The sequence below is a fragment of the Aulonocara stuartgranti genome (assembly GCF_965226115.1).
Source record: "Aulonocara stuartgranti genome assembly, chromosome: 16".
Classification (NCBI taxonomy): Eukaryota; Metazoa; Chordata; class Actinopteri; order Cichliformes; family Cichlidae; genus Aulonocara; species Aulonocara stuartgranti.
Window position 1 is genome coordinate 16147415 of NC_138952.1, and position 16035 is coordinate 16163449.

The following is a 16035-nucleotide window of genomic DNA, read 5'->3' on the forward strand; positions in this document are numbered from 1 at the left end:
GCTTTTTGTACATGCTTTGCTGGCATTCGTTCGTTCAAAGCAACACCCGTGCCGAAACTGTTATCTGCACTCGGCATAATTGATAGCAGACAACACGGGGCTTTGCAATAGTTTGTCCAGGTTGTGAGTCTCAGTTGCCCACAGTGCAGTCCTCCAAACAGGCTGGCTTCAGTGCTTCTAGCAGTGATTGTGCTCTAATTAGGCCCTCATGCACAGCTGTTACAGACTGATAGGATTCTTTGTCTCGCAGTTGTCATGATGGCCGAATTTGTGTCTGTTCTTTTCATTATGCAGACTGGGAGCATGTAGTAGACACATTTGGTCTGAAAATAATGAAGGCTCTGCATGGACTTTGTCTCCCAGCTTTTGTTACCCAGACAGACTGCAAAAAAAAGAGAGAAAAAGTCATCCAGTCAAGTGCAAGTGTACTATTTTTTTTCTTAGCAACAAACCTGCAATAACTTTGTTTATATAGAAAGGAAGAAAATCCATAAAGAAATGAAAACTCACTCAGACTAAGAGGCTTCACAGTAAATTAAGATTTTGCAGTGTACTTGGGGAGTAGAGCCCTTCCTCTTTTCAGTTCTTGGTCGTTACAGGCTGAGGCAGGAGCTCGCTTTGATGTGCTCAACAGCTCCAGTTGTCTGATCTCATCTTGCTCCATTCTTCTTCATCGTTGCGTTCACTGAGAATAAAGAAATTATCATAAAGGATAAAATTACCCACTTTTTTCCTTTGTTTTAAAGACAGTGACAAAGAATGTCTGTTACTAGAGTTAATACTATTAAATAATGATGATTTTTAACCTTATATTATCTATGTCAGGTGTCCCTTAATATTTGATGCATAATTAAATGGACTGCTACTAAATCCAAGTAATTATTTATTTATTTTTGCTTTCCATATTACAACCAATTGAAGTGGATTATTCACGGAGTATTCTTTGGAAATGCACAAATTCCTCCTACCACGTGGTACATAGGAGTGCAGTTTTTTCATCTCAGCACAGAAACTAAAAACAGAAGAAAAGGGCAAACACGTTCTTCCAAATTAAATTCAAATATTTGAATTTAAATCTCATCTTTTCTTATTTTACTAAAGGACAAGTACACTCAATAAAGGATTGTTTGCCCTTGTAAACATGAAGCATTATTTTTGATTAAAATACATCTGAAATATATAAACTCAAAGGTTTACTTATTCAAATAATTAATCACTGAGGAAAATATGCTTGGTTTAAACTGAATGTATATCAGCCAAGTTTCTTTTGAACACATCCCATTAAATTCAACTTTTTACATTATGCTTATGCAACAAAATTACATAGAAATGTAGTCAGACTACCTAAAGTCAGCATTTCAAACCATGTTCCAAAGGCAGAATCTGGATATCACCCAAACCGAATTTTCAACAGCAGTCCCTTGATTGATACCCTAATGGTTCAAGCATCCCCTAAGATTGCATGCTATTGTTTCAAATACTACAAAAAAGCAATTCCCTAAAGCAAAATACAAAAGAAAGCAAATCACATGAGCATCTGTATCCTGATTTCATGTGCAGAAATGGCAAGCTGAGGTGGTTATTGCAGTTCTGTCTAGTTTTTGACCAGCACTGACTATTGTAGAGAAAGTTTTAAAATCCAACTCTGCTTTCAGGGGTTTCAGATAGCTCTGTCTTTAACTGAAAATGCAGTTTCAGCAAAGGACATCCATCTTTTCTACATAGTTTAGTTTTCAGTTAATTTTCACGTGGGTATTATTGGTGACGATGCCTCATCTAAAGCTACTTTCACAAGGGGTTCGATTTGGCTGAGTTTTTACACCAGATGCCCTTCCTGACAGTTCCTGGAAGCAAACCGGGGCTTTTTTTGATTGTTAGGAGAATGTGTAAACAACTACATATTCCTCATCTAACAGTTTAAAAACTGTTAGATGAGGAATTAACCAAAATCATTTTCAGATGGATAAACAATACAAACGTGCAAGAATGCATGCACTGAGTGCACGTTGAAACCAGGAGTCAGAGAGAGAGAGATGCAAAACATAATGACCGCACCAATATAATTGCAAATAAATGAATCAAAGGTAAAGCACATTAAAGCAAGATTAAAACCAAATAAATCAAAGTAATAAGAAAAGAAGCAATCGCAAGACTGTCCAATTTACATCTAAAAATGTCAATAACATTTCAAAATGTTTCCTAACTTTTAACTGGATTAAAAGTAGATTATCGAAAATGAATTGATGCATTTAAACTCTCCAGAAATATATCATTATCAGCAGCTGAGACTACTAGCATCCTCATTACTGCTTTCCCTCTAACAACACGTAGGTGTGGGAGTCTCATACACTTGGAGTTTGCCAGACTCCAAGCTGACAAGTAATAACTATGATTGTGCTCAGCAGATGCTTTTAGGGCAGCTGAGAGATGGGTCATTTACATGTGCATATCAAAGAAGACAGCTACACACGTTATCCCTCAGCCTGCTCGCCATGTTCCGGCACCACGTTAAAACAAACTGGCACTTAACAAGCTTTTTCATTTCAGTAATTTTTAAAATCGTGTCTATGTAATTAAACCAAAGTAGACAAATATACATAGGTAGGCGGTGCACCTATTACTACCTGAATAATATCAGAGCTGTTACTGCTGATCTAACTGCAATGAGGGGACAAAGCTTCCTGACTGGTGAGTTTTGATAAAGCTGGAGACTCATGCCTAATTGTTATGTTGAACAGTATGAATGCCGACAATTGCAGCGAGCTGGTGCTCAGGCTTCCCACCTGGAGAAGTGACAAAGGTAAATTAAATGAGCCAGTACGATCTGCTTTTTATGATTTTATTCCAACACTAGGCGCTACCTTCAGAATAAAAGCAGCCTCATTACTGAGTTTTTAATCAAATCAAAGTCACCCCTGCAATTATTTCCTCCCTCAAGCAATGTCCTGTCTAAACAGGTGCATTTGAGCTCTCCGTGATTAGTTGAGCTGTCTAAATTTGAAATCCAGCCTTTCATCATACGTAAAAAAACAATTTATTAAAGCGTGATTAAGCACTTATAAAAAGACGGTGTTTGTATCCGAGCATTACCTTAAGCATATGTGCTGTATGAACTATAGTTTTTATGCCTAAATTTGCATAAGAATAATCCTATTAACCACAGCTGATACACAGTATTGTTTAGTTAAAAGTATAATTGGCTAATAGCTTTTCCATCGAGTGCACCAAATACACAGCAGCTCTTAGATAATTAAATTTTAAAAGGTGCCAGTTTGCTCAACTGTCATCATCAATTTGAAAAAGTGTAACTCATAATGACAAAACTCAATCGGTGCCTGACAACAGGAAAAAATAAACTATTCAAAGGAAGCATTTGTGAGTCATTGTGATTGCACATATATAGCAGTGATTCAGTAGCACTTGTAAAAGACTCTTGCAGGCTTCATCAACCAGTTGCCATGCAACAGTCTTTACTGTGTTTCAGGTAGACTCGTCCAGCTGATTTGCTCTTACAATACTGTTGATCAGACACAAAAAGCAGTTAATGATGGCTTCCACAAGCAGCACATCAATGTGGTAATAATTCCTCTAGTATTCATCGCGAGTAACAGCTCGTTCCTGCACAAAGGAGCCGATGTGGATTTACCTTGTTCTCTTTTTTTGAGCGTTTATGAATCGTGGAGTTTCAGGGCCTGCAGCTGTCCAAAGGTGTTTGATTTGAGGTCAAACAACCACACCACGCAAGCTTTAAAGTATGCAAATGCTTGTTTCACATGACAGGATCCACATCGTCTGTCAGTTAATGTTTTCTTCCGTGTCATAGAAGTCAAGCTCTGCTTTGTTCCTCTGGTTTGATTCGTGGAGTTATACAACTGTATTCAAAAGAGTTTATGCAATCTAAAAATGCAGAGACATACCTTTACACTCAGGCATCTATAGTAACTTATAGTAATCAGCTGAACACAATAACTAGTGTTTGTGTTATTAGACTGACTGTCTATTGGGCTCACGAGATGAGTGAGTCAGTCTAGTTCATATGAGGGTGAAAGTTCATCCATAGTTGTGCGCATGTGTGTGTAACAGATAAAAGATCTGTATATCTAGAATAAAGCACTTTGTGAATGTAAATTGTGGTGTAAAAAGTCAAGAAATACTAGAAATCCCCTGCATCAATCTCAATCCATTTGCCAGCTTTTGCCTTACTTTTTTATTTATTTAAGTTAACCAAATATTACTGCTGTTCTAAAAAAAAACTGTGGAAATCGCTGTCCAGCTGTCACCCGTTTGGTGTGCGGAGATGCATTAAAAAGGATACTATAAGATAACAGTGACATCTCAGAGGAATGAAATATTTAATGAAGTCATCACAGTTTCTCCTTGTGGGCTAATTTGTCTCCATTTAGAGACACGAATGAAATAATTGGCGTAATGCAGCTTGCACAACTATGGAAGCTGCATTGGATAGGGGGCTTGCTAAGGGGCCAATCTTGAATCATTCCTCCCAATTGATGACTGGGATAAGTAGGAGGTATTTTATAAGCACATCTTTGATCACTGATGTGTCAGCTGAAGCAGTTTCCTTCTTGTAAGCTCGAAGTCAGACCTCGTGATGACTTTCCCGATCATTGTGTAGCTGTGGTTACTGTAATTTATGTGCAGGGTTACATAAAGCAGAGAAGGGTTGGGAATGGACAGAGTGAGTGTTTTTTTTCCCCCCTCCAGACCTCACAAGGGAAGTCAGTGACGTCTTATTTTCATTGATTTGCCCTAGACTGCAGAGTTGAATAAGAAGACCTTACGCCACTTCCAGTTCCTAATTACAGGCATAACAGCCACAATGTGAGCCACAGCGTGTTGCACCAAGGGATTAAACAAAATAAATAGCATACAGCACAAGTGGTATTACATCAGATTCTGGAAAACATTTTGGGATGCAGGTCATTATTCTCCTCAAAATGGTCTCAGAATGTGTTTTGTTTGGATTCTGTAGAAAACAGAAATCAATGTGCAAAAAAAAGATAAATATTAACAGCTGCAAATATGTGTGCACTGCAGAGCTAGAGGAGGCTGTCTTTAATACTAGTGTTGCTCCAGACTAGACCAAAACTGAAATCCACTGCTGTTAAACACATTTTTTTAAGGTTACACCCCCAAAAGAAAAACTAAAGATTTTTGTGATCAGATGAGTCTATAGTCATGATCTTTTTATTTGTTTCAGGTGGAGATTTACATTCTACTTATACATATTTACCTACGGAGTACGATTCCTTAAAAAGGTAAGTTTTACTTAAAGAGTTTCTGTAACAGGAGCTGGATTTAATATGGATCTGTGAGATGTGAAGCTATTTTCTAAACCACTTAAAGTATAGCGGTACATGATAAAATTGAATTAAAGTGACTAATTTTATAAAGACAAAAAAAGGAAAAGGGAAGGCAGTAGAGGAATAAAAATGACCTCTAATCAGTCAGGGGGTTTTCTGTGTTACTATAGTGACATGTAGTTTTTAACAGCTGGAAGCCAATGTTCAAAGGAGCTTCTGTTGTGTGTCGTGTTATCCCGTGTAAGAAGAGCCACCTACTTATACAAAAACAAGGACTTGAAATAACTGAGATGATGACATTTAAAGTGGTCATCACTGCTATTTAATTAATTAAGTGACTTTGTCATTGTTGGAAATTGTGGCTTTCCTACGGTGAGTAGTGTAAGTGTGTTATCAATAAAGCATGGCTTTTTTTTTTTTAAATGCCCCTTTTATGACATATACCATTTAACCAGATGTTTAGCTTAACTTTTAGGGTTACCACACCTAAAACTATACCCGTGTAATGATAATATTCATATTGACCATTTTTCATGTCCTGTTAAAAGATATTTTTACCTTCATGAATATGTATGCATGTATGCAGCGCCTTAAGCCTACTATGTGTAGTTTAGGGGTTGAAATGGTGTTTCCTCTTTAAAAAGCCTGAAATTCCAGCAGACACATCAATAAGCCACACTTTGTAGAGTTCATACATTTATGGTAACAAGCCAGTTAAGCAAATTTGACTGAAATATGTGACCGAGATAGGTTTAATAGAGTTCATGCATAAATTCATGAAAATCCGTATATTAACACAATCACAGCAGTGGCTGAGACAGAGCAGGATAAATCTCTCACAGACACAAGTTGCATGACAAAGCACTTTGTGAAAATAGTTAAGTCCCTGGCAGCCGCTGCTGCAGGCTCCAGCCTCTGCGGGATTTATTAATAGAGCGGGTCTGGAGAGGAGTGCAGGAGACGTAAACTCAGCCCCAGTGATGGGTCACTGTTTGCTTATAACACATTTTTTTAGCATCTCAGTTGCCGTCACTCTTCTCATCTTTACGTCACTACTCGAGATTTTTGTCTTATGGTGGTGTGAGCAGAACATAGCAATTTAGCATTTATTCAGTTTTATATAAGCCAAAGAATTACTGCTATCATTGCCCCTCAACAAGTCAGTCAAAGTTTAATAATATTTTTTATTATATTGTTTGATTTTCTTTGTCTAAGGTATAAACATACTGTTCTCATCTCTTGTAGACTCCATGGCTATGGAACACTAAAGAGTGCTGGTACAACTACCCTTACCAGGTAAACATTTACTCTGCAATGTTTACCCATCCTTTGCGATCATGTTACAGCATTCCTGGATTTACTACCTATCAAATATTTAGTTTAACTCTGCTGCTTTGTGTGTTTATGCAGCCACTGACTGTGGACATCCATTATTACTATATACTGGAGCTGTCTTTCTATCTGTCGTTGCTGTTTTCCCAATTCACAGACATCAGGAGGAAGGTAATTATGAGCACATGTCATAAAAAAAACACACATCATGCATGTCCAGTGGCACAAATCATCATTTGTTTGTTAGAAGGCAAAAGAGAACAAGGTTATTTACTTACTTATTTGTTTTGAATCTAGAAAAACGTGTTGTTCTTATGCAAGTGTAAGTAGCACTATCACAGAAAAGACATCCCGATCCTTTTGTGATTAATGTTTAGTCTGTTTTAATCAGTTTGATTGTATCATCACTGTATAAATTAACTAAACTTTAACACGAAGCCGAAACACTTTATTCTGACTAGTTTACAAAAACTTTGATTAACTACATTTAAATAATCCCTTCAGCCAATGACTGAACTTAAAGGTGACTTTATTAGGTACACATTCCTAGTACCAGGTTGGACCTCCTTTTGCTTTCAGTGCTGCCTTAAGTCTTCTTGGCAAAGATTCAGCAACATGCTGGAAACGTTCCTCAGAGAGTCTGGTCGATAGTGACATGACAGCATCGCACAGTTGCCGCAGGTTTGTCAGCTGCACATTCATTCATGTGAATATCCCATTCCACAACATTCCAAAGATGCTCTATTGGATTGGGATCCAGTCACTGTGGAGGCCATTTAAGTATATTGAACTCCTCCACACCATTACACCTCCACCAGAAGCAGTCTGAATCATAAATAAAATGCAGGACTGATCCATGCTTTCATGTTGATTATGCCAAATCTTGACCCTATGGTCCAAATGTTGTAGCAGGAAGTAATTTTGGTGAGGCCGTGTGAGTTGTCTCCTGTTCTTAGCTGACAGAAGAGGCACCCAGTGTGGTCTTCTGCTGCTGTAGCCCATCTGACTCAAGGTTCAACGTCTTACATGTTCAGACATGGCCTTCTGTATACCTTGGTTGTAGCCAGTGATTATTTGAGTTTCTTTTGCCTTCCTATCAGCTTGAAGCTGTCTGGTCATTTTCCTCTGACCCCTGGCATCAACAAAGCACTGGATATCTTTTTTTTTTTTTTTTTTTTTGTCCAGCGTGTCTGGCACCTACAACTATGTCTGGAACCACAACCATTGTTCAAAGTCACGCTTAAATGCATTGAGTTGCTGCCATGTGATTGGCTAATTAGATAGTTACATTAACGAGTAGTTGAACAGATGTACCTAATAAAGTAACCACTGAGGGTATAATGTGTCACATTTGACAAAATGATTTGTGTTGATGTGTGTGCTGAGATATATGCACCTACTGGCAGTCAAGACAGTAGTTAAAAAGGAAAAGGAAAAAATCTTTTTCTTCCCAGTGTTGCAATAAATCACTATAACCGAAGATCCGTATATTATTAAAAACACTGTTATAGGCTACATATTTTGCTTATCTGCAAGCAGGTAAATAAGTCTTTTTTTCTCATATTTTCGAGGTTGACTTTTTTCTAATGCAGTGGACTTTCTTGTACACAAATTAATAAATGTATATTTGTTATGATTTATATAAAATCATAACAAATATGTCTTATAGTTAATATGTAAAATAAATGCTTAAGCTAATTTAGGTTCAAACTGCTATTTTACTCAGCTAAAGCAGTTTTTTTTTACCTGCTTTTTTGTTTATCAAGTGTGTGTACTTAATAGGTAAATATATAATCCTTTATTTTATTAGCGTCTTATATTTTAGCATTGTTCACAAAAACACAAAAAGGATGAAATTAAATTTTCTGTTTAACTATTAGGACCAAGTTTTTGGTTAAACCCTAGAGCCAGCTTCAATACACTTCTGTATACTACTCTGAGATTACTGCAGTCACACAGAGCATATGTCTTGTGGTTTTATTGTGAAAGGTTTTTGCACGTACATAGAACAAATCAGGTTTCTGGCACAGATCGCGCAGCTACAACAGTGAAACTGCATGCACAGCACCAGGACTCTGGAGGCAGCTCACCTAATGTAAAATCTGCTTTCACAAATAATCAGGTCTATTAAAGTGTACCTATGCTCATTTCCAGCTCCACTTTTCTAGACTTAACTCTACTAAAGCTGATAGCAATCTTTGCTCTTCAAAATAATCCTTCTCCTGGATTATAGCGCAACCCCTCAGTTCACCCATTGTCTGAAACGAGCCATTTTAGCTGATATGTCTGTGGAGCTACATTTAAGCCAACTTTTTTCCTTTGTTCTGATTGGCTAGCTCTCATAAACAGGAGGGGTGTATAGCACCTCGCTTTGATATCATACAGATTCATCAGTAGAAAAAACTGTCTGAAACAGAGCGTTTAAAGCGATCAGAAATTGGTTTAGGCTTATAGGGTGTGAATGCATGTACGCTGAGTGATTTAAAACTTGTATATATCAGTCACTGTAGCTTTATTTGTACGACAGATAACAAAGAAAAAGATAATGGTAAAAAAAAAAAATCCCTTTATTCTCTGCTGTGCATTCTTTTAAAGAACCAACTTGGTCTGTGTCTAAGCTGAAAGTCAGTCCATGGAAGCATTCAGTCATCTTCATCCCACTTCATCTTTTTTTTTTATGAAAATGGCCACACTTTTGGCTCATTAAGCATCAATTTGCATGCCTTCCAGCCATGATCGTACTCCTGTCTCCACTCCATCCCAGCTCTGCCCTCTATTCAAACACACTCCGCTCACTGCACTCACAGCAGCAAGCAGCAGCCCTCACGATGCCATGCTGTGTATGCCTTCACTCTGTCATCTCTTTGTTGACTGTTGGCATGTTGTCTGTTTTTGTTTCTCCTTTCAGTTTTTTTCATGCACAGCACTACGCTGAGGAGGTCCTCTGCATCCCCTGCCAATTTCAGTATGTTCCCCCTGCACACTCTTGCCTTGCTTTCACTCTTGCATCATTACTCTTCCTGCTCATCTTCTCTCCTCATTCACTTGCCACTTTGGACTGGTTCTGGGTGCTTTAAGCTGCCATCCTCAGATGATTCAGTAGCTAAAGATTTGTTAGAGGAATGCCCCCCTTGTCCCCGGTCCTGCCGCTTAGTCATCTGGAGCTCTATTCAAAGCTAGAAAACCTAACGGCTCATACCAATATCGTTAGTTGTGTAGTTACAGCAGGGATTGTATTGAAGAAACATAGCTTTTAGCTCACTTTCAACTCTAAAACCTCATTCAACACTTAAATGTTTTAAAACTGCAGCCCTGATATGTTTAAGGAAGATAAAGAAGCACACAGGGCCCAGTTCCTCCAACACTACACCACACTGTAAAAAGAAAGATCTTGCAAACTGTTTTCTCAGTGGGATCTTCCCTTTTTGAGACACAGCTGTGCCTGAGATAGTAGGATGTGTGAATATCTAGTTTGGTTTTTTTTAAACACACTACTGCAGAAACTGTTGATAAATGCTTGGGCGCTGGGGGTGTATTTGCTATTTTTGTTTGCATAAATTGTAATATGTGCAGCATGCAGTAACATTTTAAAACTTCTTTCTATAGTTATGTGACATTTTGCTGGATGCTGTTTCCCCAGGATTTCCTGATCATGTTCCTGCACCATGTGGCAACAATCTCTCTGATTGTATTCTCCTATGTGAACAACATGGCACGAGTGGGAACTCTGGTCATGTGTCTGCACGATGCAGCTGACGTGTTGATAGAGGTGAGGATCCGGGGAGAGACTTAAACACTGTGGATGGATAGATGGGTGTGTGGGTGGAGTGATTTAAACACAGTCTACACAGTATGAACAACACACCATACCATGTAACAACAACTCTATGCATATACTATATGAACAAAAGTACTGGGTTGCCTACACATTACACCTACAGGAGCTGCTCAGCCATAGAAACCTATGCCACAAACGGTACATAGTTTTTGTGTGAAACAGTGGCAAAGTTTATGCATTGTGCATCTCAGCAGTCCCACTCTGTAACTTTATGTCATTAGCCACTTTGTGGCTTTGTTCCTGAACACTTCCACTTTGCAAGTATGCCATTTACAGTTGATTGTTGAGAGTTTGCTTGTGAAATTTCTTCTGAGAGCAAAGAAATTTCACCGTGCCACAATCAGTGAGGTCTTTATAACGATCCACTCTTTCACCAATATTTGTAAAGGCAGACTGCATGTCTAGGTACTTGATTTTATACACCTGTGGCAATGAAACTGAAAATGTCTGAATTCAAAGATGAAGAGGTGTGGTCCAATACTTTTGTCCATACAGTGTAGATTAGATCTAAATTGCATTGCATTGAAGGTATTGTGGTCGTTTTTGTTCTTTAGCACATTCAACTTGAAATACAAAGCTGGCTACTAAACTAAAAAGTCAAAAGAATGAATGAAAAAAACTACAGTTGTTGTTTGGAGTTTACATAGACTCATCATTGGCATGAATGTTGTAGTAATTTTGGGCTTTTAATGATTTCTTTGATCTCTTTTCTTTCTGGGGTGGAATGATTGTAAAGCATACATATTTAATGACGTTAAAGAACCAATAACTGGGTGCACAAGTTTTCATTTATTTTGGATCTTCTCTCATCCACACAGGGTCAAACTTATTCATATATTATTCACTGATATTTGGGTAAATGTCCCCATAGCAAGATGCATCTCAGCTAAACACTTTTGGTAGCCAGCAACAAACTTCAGGCATAATTCTGGCCAATATTTGACCAATCATCGTAGCAAAACTGGTAGAGTTCTTTTCAATTGGTCGGGTTTCTTTTAAGTGTAGTCCACTCATTTTCAATAGGGTTGAGGTCGGGGCTTTAGGAAAGCTATTGAAAGCCAGATCCACCCATCATTCCACCCTGGAATAAGAACAGTTCAAAGAATATGGTTAAGATGTAGCCACAGAGATCCCAAATATAAAGGTCTTGGATATTACATGACCACTGTGGTTCATTTCATGGTTTATGTACAAATTCACTGAGTTTGGTAACAATTCCCATTTTGACCAGTGTCCATCAGTATTAAATGAAGAGCAGGATTAGGTTTAGAGGACCACATTGTTTTTTAAGAGAAATGAACATATGTGGTTTGCCAAAATCAACACCTGGTTTAAATGGTAAAACACAAGAAGAAAAAATGCCTGACACACCAAAACCTGAGTGAAGCAATGACCTGGTATGACCTATTGATAACAAGTTTATTAATTTAAAGAAAAAGTCCTGCACACCAGGTCAAAAGCACTCAAAGAGGTAAGTCTAGAGCAAGCACAGAGAAAACACTTTAGTGCTTCAGCTATGGCTCCCTTACATTTGTCAGCAGAACTGGCATGCCAGCATTAATCAATACTTTTACTGCTGACCGAACTAAAAGGGTGAATGTAGGGGCACACAGGAGCAATGTGCATGCATCCAAACACGTTTGAAGGGATTTCTTTCTTCTGCAAGACAACAACCCCACGCATCCAGTGAAAACAACCTGAAAGAGCCTTTCAGAGTAAAGAATAGCCTTGCCAGTCATCTCATCTCACCTGATCTTGTGATCAGTCACCTGATCTCTACCTTTAGTAGACCCCACAACAAGCAAGAGCTGAAGGGATGGGAGAGCGTCACCGGGGACGTGGCTGTATATATGTATGGGCTAATGGCTGATTTTTTTCATTTTTTTTATTTTTTAATTTCCACAAATGTTGAACATGAGGATTTTGTTTGGCTTCATGTTTATCTGCACATTAGTACCCTAATCTAACTACACTATGTGCAAACACACAGCTCTTTCAGCATTGATGTAACCTACACACATTTAACACACTTTAATGTAGTGTTTTTTTAATTCAAACTGGAAACATGAGTTTTTTCCATTTTTTTTATGTTATTTACATTAATTTCTGTTTCTTTTTTAACCCCAGGCTGCCAAGATGGCCAACTATGCCAAATGTCAGATACTGTGCAACTTGCTATTTGCAATGTTTGCTATTCTCTTCATAAGCTCCAGGCTGGGAGTTTACCCCATCTGGTGAGTGTTATTTGCTTCTTTGTTGTGTACCATAGTTAGCATCCTTCTAAAGCCAGGCTTCAGGGCAGGTGTGTTAGCCTTTTGCGTTTGCATGCATGTGCTCACACGACTTGCGGAACGTTTTTTTTTTTTTTAAGCAGATGCCTGAGTTGCTCTGCTTATTTTGGCAATTCATCTCTGAAAATTTAGCCATCAAGATCTCATTGGCTTTTTTTTTTCTTCTTTTTCTGCACAACAGTTTGCAGTTCAGACAGAATCTCTTTGAATTTGTGTTGCTAAGTAATAGTTACTATGGATACCACAGCTTTAAACTCTCAAAGAAAGCCAAACCTATCAGTAAATGAAAAGCAGATCATTATGGTTATTGGTTTATCTTTGAAAACTGTGTCTAGAGTTTGATGGGATTGTTAAAAACATCAAAGTGATTTCCACTCAAAAAGAGCTTTCATCGTTTTGTGGCGCTGCTTTTTAGGTGTTTTACCTTTAATTTATTCGTCATTATAAAGCGGAGTTAATCCATCCAAATTTCTCTAACAGAGAGAAGAGAAGATTAATTAAATGTTTAAAAGATTTAATTACTCTCTAAAAGCTTGAATTAATTTCTTCAATAACTTTGTGAATGGCAGTTATTATTTGCCTTTTTTGACTGATATTTGCAGTCATAAATAAATAAATTCAAAATAAAAACTAAAATAAAATAAATACGTTTATTTTAGTCGTGCGCACGGAAGTCATTCCACAGTCATCTGTAGCCACAGCGTTATCACACCTTTCACAAGTGAAGAGAGACGTAATTTCGTTTTCCAGTCAGGCAGCTGCAGCCGTCTGCTTTTCTTTGAGATACCATCGATTCTTGTTCAGCACAAAAATGCTGTTTTGAGTTTATAGAATCAAGATTGTCTTCGATAATTAGGGGCTTTCTGGAGAAGTGCTTTGAGAAATATTTGTCAGTAAAGTCTTTTTTTTTCCAGAAAGAAGCTTTTAGCCGGCACCCCCACATCCTCTGCCCTCTGTTCATACTGTAATATAATGCTCCCATATGCTACATTTTAGTCAGCCCCCACCACACCCGTAGTAAAGTTGTCATTACTGTAAAGCTGTTGCCATGGCTTCAGTATCTGGAGGATGATTCACAGAACGAATTGGAAGAATTGTTCCAGGGTTAAATTTAGACCCTTAAAATTTCAATCGTGTGTCATGTGAAGTTAGGCAACACACTGATTTTTCTTACAGTGCCAACTTCAATTAAATTGTAAATTATTGCTCTACTCATATTGAACTATAAATAAAACACTCACATTTCTGTCTCCCTTTTCATGAAACACCTGGATTTTAACAATATGTTTGGAGCAGAGCTTTCTTCCTTTGGCTTTGTGTACTCGCCCCCAGGACACGCCCTAATTCACCAAATGAGGGGGTGTGCTTTAGTTCTTTATGTCAAGTTAATTTTCTCTGTCTCCCTCTGTTTCTATGGAAGGATTTTAAACACCACCTTGTTTGAGAGTTGGGAGATTATAGGGCCCTACCCATCCTGGTGGGTCTTCAACCTGCTTCTGATCATGCTGCAGCTGCTCCACTCCTTCTGGTCCTACCTCATAGTGAAGACAGCATGCAGAGCCATCTCCAAAGGAAAGGTGAGTCACTAAACCCAGTTCTTTTGCAAAATCCTTACCTTTGTATCTAGGTTGCTGTGCTGCTAGTGCATCTATAAATAGTGTATGGTGTTCTGATGGGCCATTTTTTGACTTTCTCTTTCTGTTTTCTATGCTAACCTGCAACATTCAAGGTGGGAAAGTGGAATCCGTTACATGTAAGTACATGACATTTTGTACAACTTTTAGTTTTTCCTCATATTTCTTGCAGCTAATGTGGTTACTGGCTGAAAGCTTCTTATTCATGCTATTCATGGTCCCTGAGGTGGAAAACTCCCTAGCTTTTCCTGTACTACCCTTTTGCAACTTCCTAAGAAATATCTGAACCTCTAGAGGATGGATTCACTCATAATTGTGGACAGACATTTGGGTTCCCTAGACAATCGATCCAATTAGGTTTGGTGGTCATTTAAGTCATTTAACTTTTTAACTGGTGCCGTTGTCATCAAAGCACCAAAAGTAGGAAGAGCTTAGTAAATTGTGTTGTTTTAGCGATTCCCGTCCACTCGAATAAATTAGCTAAACTTTAACATGAATCTCTTTCTGTGTTCACTATCTTCTAGTGGATTCGAAAACCTTGCCATGTCAGATTGGCGAGTGTTTCTATTGTTAAGAAGCATGAAAGGCCTCTGTTGAATCACTTTTTAAGAACATTAAGTCCATCATGTCAACAGGTTTTTAAGCTTTTTCAGTAAATCTCACAGCACATGGTCCCTATTGTGTCAAGATCACTGAGACCGACAACAGATAAATTGGTGCTGGCAGTCTAAGGAGCTTGGAAAGAAAAGCGTCTGGACTTCTTTAAGTTTCTTGAAGACGTTTCACCTCTCATCCAAGAAGCTTCTTCAGTTCTAAGGTCAAATGGTGGGGAGTCCCAGATTTAAACCCAGTGGGAGTTTCCCCCCAAAGGACAAAGGACTCCCTGATGATCCTCTACCTAATCACATGAGCCAAGGTGTGAAAGTGGGTGTGGGTCACAATCAACCAGGGTTTCAGGTGAGCTCATTGTGAAACCTGGCCCCACCCTATCACGTGATTTCCTGAGGTCAGATGGCCCAGGATGTGAGTGGGCGTTAAGGTGTCTGGGAAGGGATCTCAAAACTGGATTATAGATGGCAGAACGTTGGTGTCGTAAACCCCCGCCTCTGTTCAAAGATGGTCGCTCACAGTGGACATAGATGGCTTCTTTCACTCCTTTTCAAACCATCTGTCCTCTCTGTCCAAAATGTGAACATTGGCATCCTCGAAAGAGTGACCTTTGACCTTTAGATGCAGATGGACAGCTGAGTCTTGTCCCGTGGAGGTGGCTCTTCTGTTGTGCCATTCGCTTGTGAAGTGGCTGTTTGGTCTCTCCGATGTAGAGGTCTGGGTGAAGCGTCTTCAAGCAACTCAAATAAGTCCAGACGCTTTTCTTTCCAAGCTCCTTAGACTACGATGACCTGGATGACTGAGAACCTTCACAGACACATTGGTGCTGGCAGTTTAGCTGTTGAGCTCTCACTTTACATAACGTAAGGTCGGCAGTTTGAATCCCATCCTTTAAAGATTTGGCGTTTGTGTTACTTTATTTGCTGCTCACCTTGATTCTCCCATCAAAATGTTAAAATGTCCAAGGCTTTCCTTTATCACCAGTGACAAAACTGATGACGTTCCTGTTA

At 38.6% G+C, this 16035-nt stretch overlaps 1 protein-coding gene across 4 annotated transcripts in view; it reads left to right on the forward strand.

The window, feature by feature from the left end:
• Positions 1-16035, forward strand: part of cers6 (ceramide synthase 6) — a 57467-nt gene that overhangs the window by 38817 nt on the left and 2615 nt on the right. For all 4 annotated transcript variants that reach the window (XM_082507550.1, XM_082507552.1, XM_082507551.1 and 1 more), the window contains 7 exons: positions 5219-5276; positions 6567-6617; positions 6732-6824; positions 10294-10422; positions 12619-12725; positions 14203-14359; positions 14512-14535. In XM_082507550.1, the coding sequence (XP_082363676.1) occupies positions 5219-5276; positions 6567-6617; positions 6732-6824; positions 10294-10422; positions 12619-12725; positions 14203-14359; positions 14512-14535 (619 nt within the window). The remainder of the gene's footprint in view (positions 1-5218; positions 5277-6566; positions 6618-6731; positions 6825-10293; positions 10423-12618; positions 12726-14202; positions 14360-14511; positions 14536-16035) is intronic.